Below are 15962 nucleotides of genomic sequence, written 5' to 3'. Positions count from 1 at the left end.
TTAAGTGATATATCCCTGATATATCCTTCTAGTAGCAAGTGTTCTTCTTCCCACCGAGAGAGTAAATGAGAAGCAATATTGTATTACCGTGGGAATTGTAGAGATTCATGGCCCTGTAAAAGACTTGGAAGAAACAGCAAAGGTAGTACCCATCCCATGGTTTTGCTGTGAATTCCTTGCCTACTAGACACTGTATTTCACTAAGATGAACCAGGGATCCTTGCAGAAGTGCCTAATTCCAGGTCCGAGGTGGGGAAAGTAGAAGATGAACCTGGACTAATATTTTGTGCTGGAAAGGAAGGGAATAATCAAAGAATAGTGGAGACCTATCAGACGGACACCAGAGCCAGAGTGAAGGGGATCTGACTGGACCACACTGGGAGTAATTTGAGAATCTATAAATAATGGAAGTAATTATAGTTCATTGACTAAAAGAGTAAACAATTGAAAATGATATAGAATAATAAGCTTGAAGAATAGGATATTTATATAGTTTCAAACTCCATCTTTGCAAAATACTAATTTGAAAGAGAGTGACTTCAAAATAGAGAACCACGATTTACACCCCCTTAAGCAGTCCCACGGGGCATCATTGGAAATGGGATCATTCAGAATGCACGTGGTGAGGGAGCATAGCGTACTCCATCTTGCCAGAGACATGACCTGAGTCTAGTCGTGAGAAAAACATTAGACAAAACACTTTTGGGATCTTCAACAAAATAAGTGGCCTGTAACCTTTGGAAGAAGGGTAATGACCCACGCCGGTGAGCGTGAAGCTTGAGTCTGCAGGGCATTGCTCTAAGAACGTGATCGGGACACTTGGCGAAACATTGACTGGGATCTGAGAATTAGGTGGTAGTGAATCCGTTTCATTTCCTGATGTGGGTGCTTGCTTTGTGGTTTCGTGGGTGACTGCCGTTGTTTCCAAGGAGTGCTGGAGTAATTGTAGGCGGTAAGCCCTCTATCAACAGCCTGCTTTCTGATGGTTCCAGGTCTCTGTGCTGCACCTTCAACTCTGCGAATTTGAGGGGGAAAAAAGTATGAAGAATTTGGAGAAAGTGGCACTCTGTCTTGCCTGGGACGATGACTGAGCCATGGTCGAAGGGAAAGTAAGACGAATGATTTGGGTCATGGAAAATGACGATGACTTTTACAGATTTTCTAGATCCATATATTGGGTGGTCAGTTTCCCTGCAGAGACCACCGGCCTCTTTGGAAAGTAATGTCCTCGATCAGGTGAAAGGGGAGAGGTAAGGCAAGGGAGAGGTTTAATTCCCCTACTTTAGAATAAGTCATTCTTAGGGCTTTGGGGTGAAGCATTTATAGGATCAGGAAGACTCCAAGGAGGGATAGGGTACTCTCCAGTTTAAGAAGGGGAAGCATTGGAATGGTGGAAAACTGAACTCTGGGTCTTAATTTTTCTCTGCCAGTCTGTGTTTAGGTGAGACACCATGGTTCCTGATTCAGTGTCTTTGTCATTTTATGGTTATGTAATAGGATTTCCTTTTTAAGCAAATGCTCACTGAAGTATTTAAGAGCGAAGAGGCCTGATGTCTCTGACTTTCAACTAATTGGGAGTTAGAGATGATGAGGAAAATGGGGCAAATACAACAGGTGAATCTAGGGAAAGGGTATGCAGGAGTTCCTTGCATTAGATTTGCCACTTTTTTTGTGAGCCCGAAAGCTTGTTAAAATGTCAACGTTGGGGGACTAGGCATCCATGATGGCACGGCCTCTGTCAGGGCTAGGGGAGGGCTGGAACAGGAGGTGGGCAGAGATGTTTGAGATAAGTGCAGATTAAGGGATGTATGGAATGTGCTTCAGGTAACTTCCAAAGTCTGGGTTATGCAAGATAGCAAGGTCACTGTACAGTTGGGGAAAGACTGAATCAAGAAGTTACTGGGGTTGAAACTGGTCAAGCAGGATTTGGGGGCTACTTAGTTCCTTATCGTGACTTACATTGAGAAGCCTTGGAGGCTTGAGGACATCTAATTGTAGCAGATGGCCCCAGCACTGTCGCTGCCTGATCCTGGTGTGCGTGCATGTGTGTATTAAATGCACAAGCCTAGGCTGCAGGAATGGTCTCACGGTATAAAGGAAGAGGTAAAAGGTACCCTAAAACATTATGAGTCTATAACTTCTATGCAGGTAAGAGAGGAGTTAAGCATAGATCAAATGGAAAAACAAAAACTTTTGCTGCAGCCTCAGAAGACTGGGAGAGAGAGAGAGGGGAAAGGGCTTGTGCCTGTCAAGATAAGTGTGCATTGGGCAAAGATAGGCAACTCTGGCTGCCAGGAACGTGACCTAGCTGTCAGAAAGTCTCCCACTAGGAATCCAGCTCCTCAGGCTGTAATTTACTAAGATCATTGATGCTGATGAAATGGAACCTATGAACACATGAGCATCGTTGGGAGATACTGAAGTTTACTTAAGCGCCCTCTGTCCTGGAGATGCTCCGCAGTCTAGTCCCGTCCTCTAAAGATGACCGTTCCTGCAGCACACATGCCTGGCCGTGACATCCCCTCAGTGACGTCCAGGATAAGGGAAAGAAACCATTTGAGAAGATGGCTCCAGAAACTACAAAGCACCAACCACTTGGAAAAATAAAGACTCTCCATGTTTAATAAGATCCCTTGATACCTGTCTGGAGTCTAAGTCTACTGGTTCCCTCGAGATACTTAAGTTCTGAGCAAGAGATTCAGGAAAGCAGGGCTAGTCAACAAGGCTTTTCCTTGGAGATTCCTCTCCTGACGGCTGAGTTTATAGGCGTTGCTTCTCATGTAGACAGCTTCAGAGCCGGGGGGGGCCAGTGTGCAGGTCATGCGCCACGTGTTCTAAGCTACAGTCCCACCTGGAGAGAGAGAGGTAATTATAAGATAACACATTCTTGAAAAGACACCAGGTTTTTTGTTGGAGATGCTGTCGGATTCGATTTGAGAGGTGTTGGGGAGGCCGGTGTGTCCTCCTTGAGCAGGCTCTAGTCCCACTTGCTTCTGCATCTGTCCTGGGCTGGGATCTGGTGTTCCGGGATGGGAAACCACAAAGTTAGGCCAGTTGGGCTCATGTCCTAAAAGCTCAGCCTTGTAGATTCTTTCCTCTCATCCTATGATCAAATGTGTTTCTTCCACTGCCTCAGATTTTTAAAGAGGTCCCTTTATCCATCCCTGGCATCTTAGAATTTTTGTTTCAGGGTCTCCGGAGAAGAGACCATAGGGTTTTGTTTGTTTTCTGCAAGAGTAATTTACATATAGTATCAATTTTCAGGATATAGGTCTAACTTGCAGATCTAAAATTCTTTCTCTTTCCCTAACAGGTTCACTGAGATTTAAATAACAGATGATTTGTTGTTAAGTATCAAAATCTGTAGTAATTTCTTTCCTTACAAATACAATTCTCTTTGCAACTTTGAACTTTTTTCTCTCTTATTTGGAGTATAATCTTCATGACTACAACATCGGTTGCACTATTTTTATTTTCCCAAGAGGATGATCTGCAAATAGATTTCTGTGTGTCTCATCTTTCATCATCGCAGTGCTTTCTTCACTGTGTTGACTTTTTTTTTTTTTTTTTAATTATTGGGTGGCCGCGGCTTACCACAGAGCTGATCCCAAGGATAATTTTAAGTGATTTGCCCAAAACTGCATGTTTTGATGTTGAAGGATTCCAGATCAGTTTCCGGAGATCCCAAGCCCCAGACAATTCCCGTGTTTCTTAGGTTCTAATGAGCCCCTAAAGAATTGTGGGTCTAGCGGTGACAGATCAGCAGGGATAGAGTCTAAGTTGTGTCTGAGAATCTTTTTAAGAATGAACTTTGAGGTATAAAACATTACAGTATTACCTAATATGATACAATACCATGCTACACAATATAATGTAATAAAATACAACAATTTTAAGTATACATTTTGAGTGTTGATGAATTTATACATCTTATAACTAGCACCATGATCAATATTTCCTTTATTCCAAATATTTCCCTGGTGTTCTTTTGCGGTCAATTCCCTAACAATTCTGGCAACCACTGAATTGTTTCCTTGCTCTATAGATTAACATTTTCTAGAGTTTCATATAAATGGGATTGTACTGAATGTACACTTTTCTCTCCGCCTTCTGTGATTCACTGTTAAGATCCAGCCCTGTTTTGTTCGTATTGGTAATCTGTGCCCTTTATGCTTGAGTATTTCATCATCTGGATCTACCCTAAACATTTGCGTTTCCAGCTTTGGGCTTCTAGGAATGACGTTGCTAAGGACATTCCATGAACATGTCTGTACACAGATGTGGACATTGTGTGGACACACGTTTTAATTCTTGTGTAAATATTTAGGAAAATCATTGAGTCATGAGATTAGTATATAATTACCTTTCTGAAAACTTGCCAAACTGTTGTACAAGTTGGTTATACCATTCTGCATCACCACTCCCAATGCTTAGCGGTTCCAGTTCCTTTACCTCCTTGCCAATATTAGGTGTTAAACTTTAAATTTTAGCCACATGAGTGGGTATGTAGTGGTATCTTACGGTTTTATTTTTCATTTCTCTCATGGCTAATGATATGATATTAAACATCTTTCATGTGCTTTTCAACCATTTGTATATCTTTTGTGAAATGTCCAAATATTTTTCCAACTTAAAAACTGTCATAGTACTGTAAGAATTCTGTATATATTCTGAATACAAGCTTAGACATATCTATTGTGAATATTTTCTCCCAATCTGTGGCTTTCCTCATTTTTCTAACAATATCTTTTGAAGAATAGGAACTTTAGTTTTGATGAAGTTAAATTTATGACTTAGGGTGTATGCTTTTTTTTATATCTAATATTCTCGATCATTCCAAGGTTGTGAAGATTTTATCAGTTTTGTCCATAATTTTTAGTTTCAGCTTTTATATGTAGGTCTTTGGCTCATTTCAAACGATTTTGTGTGTATGGCCTGAGGTAAGGTTTGGGGTCCCCCCCCATATATCCAGTTGCAGCAACGTTTGTTGAAAATACTATCATTGAGATCTCTTAGAACTTCATCAAAAATCAATCGACTGTATACGTGCGATTCTTTTTTGGACTGTTTTTGTTCCGTTGAGCCATGTCTGATATAAATACCTTGCCGCCTTTTTTACTGTGGTCTCCAAATGAAGTAGTACAAGTCCTTTGTTCTTTTTTGACGTTGTTTTGGCATTCTTGGTTCTGTGCATTTCCATATGAATTTTGGAATAGGGATGTTTTTTATTATCCCAGCTAGAGGATTTTGGTATCCTAATCTTATGTTGAATCATTGTGAATCCAGAAACGGGGACAGACTTGAGACCTTGTTTATGGAAGAGTTTCACTGAATGTCATGTTGAATAGATCTAGACCTAAAATGCTGACCCTAATAGACTGGAATGATGGTGTGGTCACTGAGGAAGTTGGAAAAATAGAGATGGAGAACTTTTTCTGAATATCGGAAGGGTAGATGTTTCATTTGCTTTTGATATTACAAAAATTGTTTGCAAGACCCACAGAAAAGTCCAGGGGAGGTTGTAGACTTGGGGGCGGGGGAAGATTGATGGAAAGAGAGATTTGGGAGCAATCAACATGGAAATAAAAACAGAAGAACATTGGGGGACAGTGTGGAGAGAAAAGCAGGGACCAAGTATTAAGCATAGAAGAGTGTTTACAATCATGCTGTGGACAAAGTGAGCAGACTCATGAAGGATGATAACGAAGCACTAAGAGAGCTAGCGTAGTGTCATGGAAACCAAGGTCAGAGAAGGTTTCCGGGAGGTAGAGTGTTTAGAAATGTCAAAAGACGAAAAGCGAAGTCTGACAGTTTTAGCCATGGAGACTCTGGTGACATTTGAGAGAACAGTTTGATGGAAGTGAACATGATGAAGCCAGATTTTGGGGAATTGGGGAGGGTGGGAGAGGAAGTCTGTTTCAGTAAGTATGAAAAGGAAAAGCGGGAGAACAGTGGAATGGTCACGGTGAGACCCACGGGATCAGCTGCATGCTCTCTGCATAGGATGGGTGTTCCTTTTGATAAAGGGGACTAGTGAACTGTTTCTCGACATTATTTCAAATCCAGTGTGCACCAGATTTAAAAAAAAAAAACAGTTTAGCTGGAAGCAGCAAGCAGACTCCTTCCTCTTGTCTCAACTCTGGTGCCTACATATCTTATCTGTGCCTTGACTTATTCTAACACTTCCCTGTTGCAGTGGAGATAAAGCAATGTCTTCTCATCACAATTCTCTCTTCCTGACTCCACCTCTTAGAAAAGGATGACTGGAGTCAGCAGAGGAGAGCCCTTCAGTGGCACTGGGGTAAACAGTGGAGTGATTGTGGCAGGAGGTCCGCTTTGAGGGTCCGATGACCTGTTTGGACCGTATTAGCTCTCTGAAATGAGGTTTCTAGGTTCAGAACTCAACGGAATGAAATACCATATAAAAGGCCTCGGTGACTCTCACCAAATCCAGTAACCACTTCTCGAAGTTCCTCTTTCTAGACTCCTCCATTCCGCCATAGCATTCCTGCTGGAACACTCCTCTCTCTGGTTTCGTGACCTGTACCTCACCTTGTTAACAGTTTGTTCTAGGCGGTGGGTGTCATTACCGGCAGGGACGCAGAGCAGGACTTCCTCCTCGCGGTTTGCTTCCCCTCACAACAGTATGATGTGTGTGAGGTAAGCGTTCATTCCGAAGTCTTGTCCACGCACGGGGAACGGTTGGCTCCATGGTGATAACGTACACATGGGTGAGCCCCGTGGAGGCATTGGTAGTTCTCTTCATGTGCAAGGACCCCGAGCCTGAGCTGGCTGGTCATAAAGGGATTGCACCCATCTCTCACTTTGGCTATCCTTGTCCCTTCTTGTAAAGTCCAGTTGCTGATGGAAATGTCCTCCTTGATGACTTCCTTTGTTGCTTTCAGACACTGATCTAGGAGAATGCAGAGAAAGAACTTCACAGAAGTGATGGAATTCATCTTCCTGGGATTCTCTGTCTTTGGAAAGCACCAGATAACGCTCTTTGTGGTTTTCCTTACCATCTACATTTTAACTCTAGCTGGTAATGTCGTCATTGTGACCATCATCCGTGTTGACCATCATCTGCACACTCCCATGTACTTCTTCCTGAGCATGCTGGCCAGTTCTGAGACTGTGTACACACTGGTCAGTGTCCCACGAATGCTTTCCGGTCTCCTTTTCCATAACCAGCCCATCTCCTTGGCAGGCTGTGCAAGTCAGATGTTCTTTTTTGTCCTTTTGGCCACCAATAATTGTTTCTTGCTCACAGCAATGGGCTATGACCGCTACGTGGCCATCTGCAACCCCCTGAGGTACACAGTCCTCATGAGCAAAGGCGTGTGCGTCATGTTGGTAAGTGGGTCCTTCGGCACTGGCCTGGTTATGGCAGTTCTCCATGTGGCAGCCATGTTCAGTTTGCCCTTCTGTGGCACTGTGGTGGAGCACTTCTTCTGTGACATTTACCCAGTCATGAAACTCTCTTGCACTGACACCACTATCAATGAGATGATCAACTATGGTGTCAGTTCATTTGTGATCCTGATCCCTGTGAGCTTGATCTTCATCTCCTATGTCTTCATCATCTCCACCATTCTCAAAATTGCCTCCACTGAGGGCCGGAAGAAGGCCTTTGCCACCTGCGCCTCCCACCTCACGGTGGTCATCGTCCACTATGGCTGCGCCTCCATTGCCTACCTCAAGCCCAAGTCCGAGAACTCCATTGAAAAAGACCTTCTTCTCTCTGTGACTTACACCATCATCACTCCCTTGCTGAACCCTGTTGTTTACAGTCTGAGGAACAAGGAGGTCAAGGATGCCCTACGCAGAGCTGTGGGCAAAAAACATTTCTCAACAGATTGAATCACTTTGTCAGGAGACCTTTGGCCCAGTATAATGTGTGTCTGCTCACAAACGTGCCCCAACACACAAGTTCATCAAACACAGCGCTTCTCGAGAGTAAGGTCAAAGAGTAGAAACGCTTTTCTTTTTCATGCTCTAGGGATAAGGCAGAAAGCAGCTTTATGCTCTAGGGAATATCGTTCCTTAGATACGGGAATCCTTCCAAGCCAGATGAGGATTACTCGTTTGTTTGCCTCGGGATTTGGGTTTCGAACCTCTTCTGGCCCCCACTTCACCTGGCTCCTGTCAGTCAAGTCCTTGACCTGTCTGGTAAGATGTGAAGAGGCGGCTGTCGGGACAGATGTGGGCAGGGTCTTAGGAAAACAAGCAGCAGAGACAGCCCGTGATGGCTTTCACCCTCAGGAGTTCAGTCACTTGCCCCGTAGTGATCATTTCCAAAAGGACTTCCTTAATTCTTGCCGATTGAAAAATGAACAGCTTTAACAAAACTCACTTCATTATCCACCTGTGTGAGCTCCTTCAATCGTGTTCATTTCTATGTGTATCCCTCCTTCTGTGCAATCAAGGCGGAAACCCTTATTCCCTAGAAGCTAGGCAGGGAGAGAACGTACTGGCGGCATTTCTGTCACTGTGTTTTATCCGGCTACGTTTTTCATAAAGATGGTTTTCCAACCTCCGGAGGCTTTTTAGATTTCCAGTCTGCCGCAGCTGCAGTGGATCTGAGGTTGGTAGGCAGGTATTGGCTGTACCGATTCTAGCGTCTGAAGCAGAAGCCGTTGAACTCCCTTCTCAGTAAACGGTGAAGCCTTCATACTTCTCCTGGGTTTATATCAAAACAAGCGTAACCACGCTACACTCTTGTGTACCCTCCGTGAGCGGGTCGTTGGAATATTTGTATAGACCTTCCGTTCAGAATTTCTCTCTCCTGAGACTGAGCTGGAGGACGCTGACACAGACACGGAAACCTTTGTTTTCACACAGTCCTGCTCCTCCTAGCTATTCCGTCCCCAGGTCGGCTCCTGTCCCTTAATTTCCACTTGTGTTTTTCTGCTCTGTACCACAGAAATGGCGCCGAAGCCTCTTCTAGGTGAGCTGTGATTTTCTGTTCTACAGATCCCTCTGTGAGGGGGTCACCAGCCGAAGGCCGGGGGGGTCTTTGTCCAGTGTCCCCTGTGGCAGGCGGTCACAGTCGGGTGCTGTAATAGCTGATGTCAGCTGACCAGCAGCACCAGCTCTCCCTCTAGAAGAGGTGGCCTCGTCCTGTAAGGAGTGCTTGGATCGACCTCAGAGGGCGTGTGAACTTTCTGAAATTATTCTATCAGGAGCACAAAGGTGAATGTGCCTTTTCCTTCATACTCTTACAGAAAATTTTCTCTGGTGTAACCACTTCTTCCCTGAAATCCTAGCAGAAATGACACAAGATCTAACGTCCCTTTTTTATAGATCCTTTGCTTCCGCGATTTTCTTAAACTCTCCCCCAAAAAAGCACTCTTTGACCCTGTCCATTTTTGCCCGTGTTGGCACTGCTACTGAAGTTGGGGAAATGGAGTCAGAGCAGCTTAGCTGGGAGGCTGAGGGAAGAGGATGGTGGATGGCTAACACGAGGCCCATGTGGTCATCTTTACTGAGTTTTCTTGCCTTTTTCCATCCCTTCCCTCCAAATCCCTAAGTTTTTACACATCCGTCCTGCCGCTCCCCTCCCACCTCACAGACAGGTGAGCGCTCCTCTCCTCCTACTTGGCATGACTTCCGGTTCAAGGGAGGAAGCTGCCCTTACAAGGGATGTGCGGCGAACAGTACAAGGGTGTGTAGGCCTGGGTGGCCACAGGGCCGCCCGGTAGGATGACTCGAGCAGTGACTCCTTTTATTGCAGGCACCCGTAATTGTAACGCTCAGCGCCATGTCAGCCAGCCAGCTCTTTTCATCGTCCTTACCATCATTCTACAGCATCGCTCTACTCCCGCTGTTTTCTCTTGCATGCTGCAAATACCTCTATTCTTTCAGTTTTTTGTTCAGCTCTTTCTTTCATCAGAAAAATACCCATAACTAATTCAATCTATATTTTTTTCAAGCACTGTGTCAGGCCATTGACTAGTTCCGGGTTCACAACCATGAGGAATGCAGGGACCGTGTCTCATGTTGTTCACAGTTCAGTGGGGAAGACAAAATAGCATGAAGTGCAAAAACGTGCTATCGGCACGCGCGCAGGATTCTTGTGTGGGGTCGGGGGTGGTGTGCACAAAGAACCGATCAGCTCTGTCAAGGCCAGGAAAGAATTCATAGATGTTTGATTCACTTTCTGTGGCAGTGGGTCAGTTGAAGTCCGGGAGGCAATCGAGGGAAGGGGAGGAGCCTGAGCCGAGAGCGCCTGCAAAGGCGGCAAGTGTCCGGACAGTGGGTACCCAGCTCTGCATGCCCACTGCCGTGTCAGAGTGGCCGCGAGGAGTAGGTGCTCCACGGATCTTTGGATAGACGACCGTGTGAACACCCATGAAATGTCCTGTCCAGGGATTTGCAGGTTTTGGGGATAGATCTATCATATTCCCCGTCTGCCTTACAGACTTCCCTCACCTAAAGTAAACCAACAGAGAAAAGGACAGCACAGCATACTTGGAATTATTTTTCCCCACGGTGGGATTGCCTACAAGTGGTTCTTGTTTCATAAACTATTGACGTTAATAGATGTTGTTAGTCACTTAAAACTCGACTAGAGAAAAATCCTCCTTTTGAAGGAAATTGGATTAGCACTAGGTTAGTGTGGCTTAGCTATAACCAGGTTAATAACAGACATAAAAGTGATGGAGAGCTTGACACAAAACCAGGAGTTAAGGTGTATTAAAACTTTTTAGAAAAAAAAATGAAACCAGCTATTATGAGTTTTCAAACTTCAGAAATTTTCAGTGTTGACTTGGTAGCTTCTCCTAGAGAAAAACTAGTTTCACCTGAGATCCTGCCACGTTCCCTGCTTACAGTGCATGATGGATTAGAGGAGAAAACAGTTGCAGCTCTCCCAACAGTAAATACAACCAACATATTCTTAGTACAAATGTCTCAGGAGAGAGAGGAGGAGGGTCAGCAGGAGAGAAAAACGATGCCACAAGGTGGCCAGGGAGCAGGTGACACACGTTGCTTTAACGTGTACAAAGACATTTAAAAGGGCACGTTTCCACATCAGTTTAGTGCTCTTGCTGAAGTGTCTACATGTGAGTATGTGAGATCATGTGTGTATGAGCATGCACGTGTGTGTTTTGGGGGGAGAGAATATTTGGGAGTTTTAGATGTGATGAATGCCGTGATAAGCAGCAATGCCTTATTTGTATTACATAATAACTATCCCTAATACTTACGTAGCTCTTTACAGTTCACGACAGTCTTTCCCATTCATGACCTCATCCGAATTTCTCAGCATTCCTGCCAGGGACAGAGTACTGCCCCATTTTTCAGATGAATACAGTGGGGGTAAACGAAGTGACTCTCCCGAGGTCGCATACACCATTGGAGGACGAACGCTGAAGTAAGCCTCGCAGATCTGTTAATTCTGAATGTCACGGTCTTGCTCCCTGTACACATACACAATTTATTCTTACCAGGGAGTAAGGTATGAGGAGTAAACCTTATGTTTAAGTGCTAAAACTTCATTTCACTCAGTCACGATGGACTCTTTCTGAAATGTCCTATTTCTTTCTCTGCCTTTTGCCAACAAAGCCTATTGAAGATCATGACTATATTTCCTTAAATGTTTACTATGAGGCCCTTAAATTTATCTCATGGTTCACTGACGTCTTTACTTAGAACAGAGCTCATAACAGAGCATTTGCTTCTGAATTGGATGACCCACATATTCCAGGATTTTGAGTTTTGTGTGAGCATTGTAGGATTTCTGAATTTTTAGATTCAGTGTGTTACATCAGCAGATATGCCTGTCCGCTCTAAGTATCAGGCACTGGGTTAGGCGCGAGGGATACAGAAACGAGACCCGAGGTTTGCCGTTGAGTAGCTAATAATTGCAACCCATTTCGATAAAGAATGATTAGTACAAGAATGGCTGTACAAGAATGCCATGGAACCACAGAGTAGAAAATGGTATGACCTAGTTGGTGACCTTCATTTTTGTATGTCCTGGTAGGAACATGTCACAGTGAGTGAGTTTGGTGAGTTCAAATACTGTCCTAGGGAGACTTCCCAGCATTGCATCTACTCAGAGATAGCAAGTGCACCAGGATTAATGAATCCAGATTTTCTATAATGGATCATCCACCATGTCTATTACACAGTTACAAAATGCTCAACATGGGAACAAAAAAAATATGACCCATCGTCAACAGAAAAGCAATCTATATAAATTTAAGATGACCCAGATTAGTGGTCAGGGACCTAAAGACAGCTAGTATATATAGGTTCAATGACTTCAAGGAAAATGTTCATAATGAACAAACCTATGTGGAATGCCAGTCAAGAAATTAGGTGTAATAAAGGAGAAACTGAATTCATAGTGAAAATTATTTGAAATGAAATATTGACTAATCTGCACAATAGCAGATTGGAGTTGGTAGAAGAGTCAATTAAATTGGAGATGGATCAACAAATTCGAGAATATGAGGAAGACAAAACGGACAACATGAGGTTTCAGTAACAGTATAAGTGTCTAACGTCCATGTACTTGGAGCCTCAAGAAGAATAGAATGTGTCAAATACTTGAAGACCTTTTGGCAAAAAATTTCCCGAATTAGAAATAGAAACTTTTACAGATCCAAGAATCCCCATGAATCCCAAGCAGGATAAATGAAAAGAATATCAAATCTATGTATTTAGGAGTCAAATGTCTAAAACCAAAGATAAAGGAAAATTTTTGAAAGTCATCAGATTGAAGTAACCTATTACATATCCGGGAATAACAATAACTTCTAATTAAAAATAATGGAGACCAGTGAACAATTAAATGAGACTTTTAGTGTTAAGCCAGAATTCTATATCCAGTAAAAGTATCATTCAAAGACAAAGGTGAAATATTTTCATGTAAGTGAACATTGAGATAATGTAGTACAAGCATGCTCAAAGGAGTTCTCCAGGTTGGAGAGGACGCTAGATGCAAGCTAGGAATGGAGAGGACTAGGAATGGCCATTAGTGAGTCAATATAAAATGATATCTTGTTTTTCTCTGTTTTTTTTTTTAAGACTTTATTTATTTGACAGAGACAGAGACAGCCAGCGAGAGAGGGAACACAAGCAGGGGGAGTGGGAGAGGAAGCAGCAGGCTCATAGCGGAGGAGCCTGATGTGGGGCTCGATCCTATAACGCCGGGATCACGCCCTGAGCCGAAGGCAGACACTTAACCGCTGTGCCACCCAGGTGCCCCTTCTCTGAATGATTTTTAAGGAATATATGTAAAGAAAAATATGAGGCTTATAATGTATGCACATGTCATACATACAACTGTAGCTTAAAGGTAAATGTGACTATGCTCTTGAGACGACTTTAACAAGAAGTGGTACAATTTTAACTCTTAGATTGTGATAGGTTAAGAATGTATGTGTTAAGGGGCACCTGGATGGCTCAGTTGGTTAAGCATCTGCCTTCGGCTCTGGCCATGATCTTGGGGTCCTGGGATCGAGCCCTGCATTGGGCTCCCTGCTCAGTGGAGGTCTGCTGCTTCCGCTCCCTCTGCACCCTACTTGTGCCCACCAATGCACACGCATGCTCGTTCTCTCTCGAATGAGTAAAATCTTTAAAAAAAATTTTAAAACACACGTGTGAATAGAGCAATGAGGTATAGCTAAGAAGGTAGTAGAGAAAACTAGAATACAAAATATTTAATACAAAAGAAGGAATAAAGGGAGGGACAGAGAAGCAAATAACAAATGGGACAAATTAAAAACATAGCAAAACAGTAGACTTAAACCCAACAATAATTATGTTCAACTTAAATACACTAACCATGTCAAAGAAAAAGGCAGACATTGTCAGAATGGATAAAAACCAGCAAGACAACTCTATGCTATTTATAAGAGAGATACTTGAAATACATACATTGAAAAAATAAAGGGGTAAGGATACACCATATGAACTCTATGCTGGAGTGGTTATACCTTCCAGAACTTCCTATAGCATTTCTGGTAGTGTAGAAATTATTTCAATTTTATGTAAAAGTTTCATTATTTCATTTGCACTTTAAAGTTAATATCAGATAAAGTAGGTATCAAAAATACTATAAAGAGGGAGATTTTATTAAGATAAAGGACATCCATATGACCCAACAATCTTAAATGTGCATGCTTCTAATACTGGAACTCCAAAATAAAAACTAGGTAGAGAACTCTACAGTTCTGGTTGGAGGTTTTAATACTTTTCTCTTAGCAATTGAGTAGACAGAAAATAAGCATTAAAAAAAGCTGTTTCAGTTTTAATCAACGGAATCTCTTGATATTTTTAGAACATTCCAACTAATAACAATACGCTTTCAAGTGCACATGGAACCAAGAGCACACAATATGTTGTAAAACCAATTTATAAGGATTAACATCCTGCAAACAATGTTCTCTGTCCATAATGGAATTCAATTATAAGTAAAAAAAAATCAGGAAAAAATAAACATTTAGAAATTAACACAGCCTGGTAACTTGGTGGGTTAAGGAATAATAGAAATTGGAAAATATTTTGAGATGCATAAGATATTAAAATGTAAGATACTAAAACATTTGAGATTCAGCTGTGCATAGAAGGTTATGGATGGAATAAGCGTAGAGGAGTATCCGTTGTGGTCCATTCAAGAGACAGAAATCAGAGTACTTTGAACGTGCGAATTTAATGTAATGAATGAGTTGTAATGACCTTGCCTGTTGGTTCAGGCAACATGGGGCTGCAAATGGCCAGGTGACAGCCCCATCTTTTTATTCCCTGGTGGGAATATCTTCCCCATGGGAACGAAGACTAGTGGAGCTCAAGGATGCTGGGACAGGAAGAAAAGTTCTTCAAGTGAGTTATTGGGTATAATAGGTAAAAGAAGGAGTGGCTTCTTTTATTCGTATTAACTTCTAGACCCATGAATTCTGGCTATAGAATTGTCTGATTCAAAATGTACTCTGCTTGCTTTAGAACGGAACTCTGTCATTTCAAGATATTTCTCAACTGGTGATGTAACCCTGTTATTAGGCTATTCGTCTTTCCAATACATCGGCTATTTCTGGAGGATGGAGTATGTGGTAAGACTAGTTTCATGAACATGAGTCTAGTGCTGCACTTCCTTAACTGTAAAATTAGTTTCTTGATCAGCTGTAATGCTGGGGAATGCTGTGATGTGGTTAAGGTATTCTGAGTGTCCACAGATGGGATGCTGGCAGAAACATTATGGGCAGGGAAAGCAAGTCCGTTTCCAGAATATGTGCCTATCTTGGCAAAGACAATTTTCTGCCACTTCCATAATGGAAGAGGTTCAATATAATTATCTTGCCACTGGGCTGGTTTTGTTTCCCCCCCCCTCAAGGAGTGGTGCCACACTTAGGGCTGCTGATCGGTCTGTGTTCCTGGCAGATTAGATGCTCAACAGTAGTGTTAGGTCAGTGTTGTTAAGGGGGCGTCCATATTGTTGAGGCCGCCCCTGCCAATATGGCCACTTTGTTCATGGCCTTTGAACAAATGCTTAGGTAGCCAGGGAAAGAGGCTGATTGATGTCTTTAGAGCATGCTATTTTGTCCATGTGACGATTGTGAGCCCCCATTTTGATTTGTGGGCCATGATGAGATTTTGGGTCCTGAGTATTGGCATCAACTCAGGGTTCACATCAAGTAGTCCTTAAAAAGCCCAGGTATTTTCTATTCCTCAGTGAGGTCACTCTAATTTATGAGCTCAGGTCCCCTTTGGGGGAAGGTTTGCTGGAAGATTTAGCATGTGTGTTTACATTATGATGCAGAATATATTCTCAAGGAGGCTTGGCCTCCCTTTCAATCAAGAGGCTCTGGGTCTGTGGATTGATATAGGTTTGGAAACTGGGGGAGAGACTGGACTGGTCAACTCTACTGTGGTGACTGAAGTCAGGTGACAGGCGTAGTGTTAGTTCAGATCTGACCTACAGTGGGCCATTTGGTTCCAGGTCTCACCCTGTGCTT

At 42.9% G+C, this 15962-nt stretch overlaps 1 protein-coding gene across 1 annotated transcript; it reads left to right on the top strand.

Moving 5' to 3' along the window:
- Positions 1–6921: 6921 nt before the first annotated feature.
- Positions 6922–7860, top strand: OR10J5 (olfactory receptor family 10 subfamily J member 5). The gene has a single exon (XM_087865879.1). It carries the CDS (start codon positions 6922–6924, stop codon positions 7858–7860), a length of 939 nt encoding a protein of 312 aa, XP_087722005.1.
- The last annotated feature ends 8102 nt before the right edge of the window (positions 7861–15962 follow it).

The sequence above is a fragment of the Ursus americanus genome, chromosome 2, assembly GCF_024610735.1.
Source record: "Ursus americanus isolate L20-20 chromosome 2, mUrsAme1.1.p, whole genome shotgun sequence".
In the NCBI taxonomy this organism is placed as follows: Eukaryota; Metazoa; Chordata; class Mammalia; order Carnivora; family Ursidae; genus Ursus; species Ursus americanus.
This window is presented reverse-complemented; position numbering and strand designations above follow the sequence as displayed.

Coding starts and splice junctions, on each gene's coding strand:
- OR10J5 (XM_087865879.1), top strand. CDS start 6,922: ATGCAGAGAAAGAACTTCACAGAAGTGATGGAATTCATCTTCCTGGGA.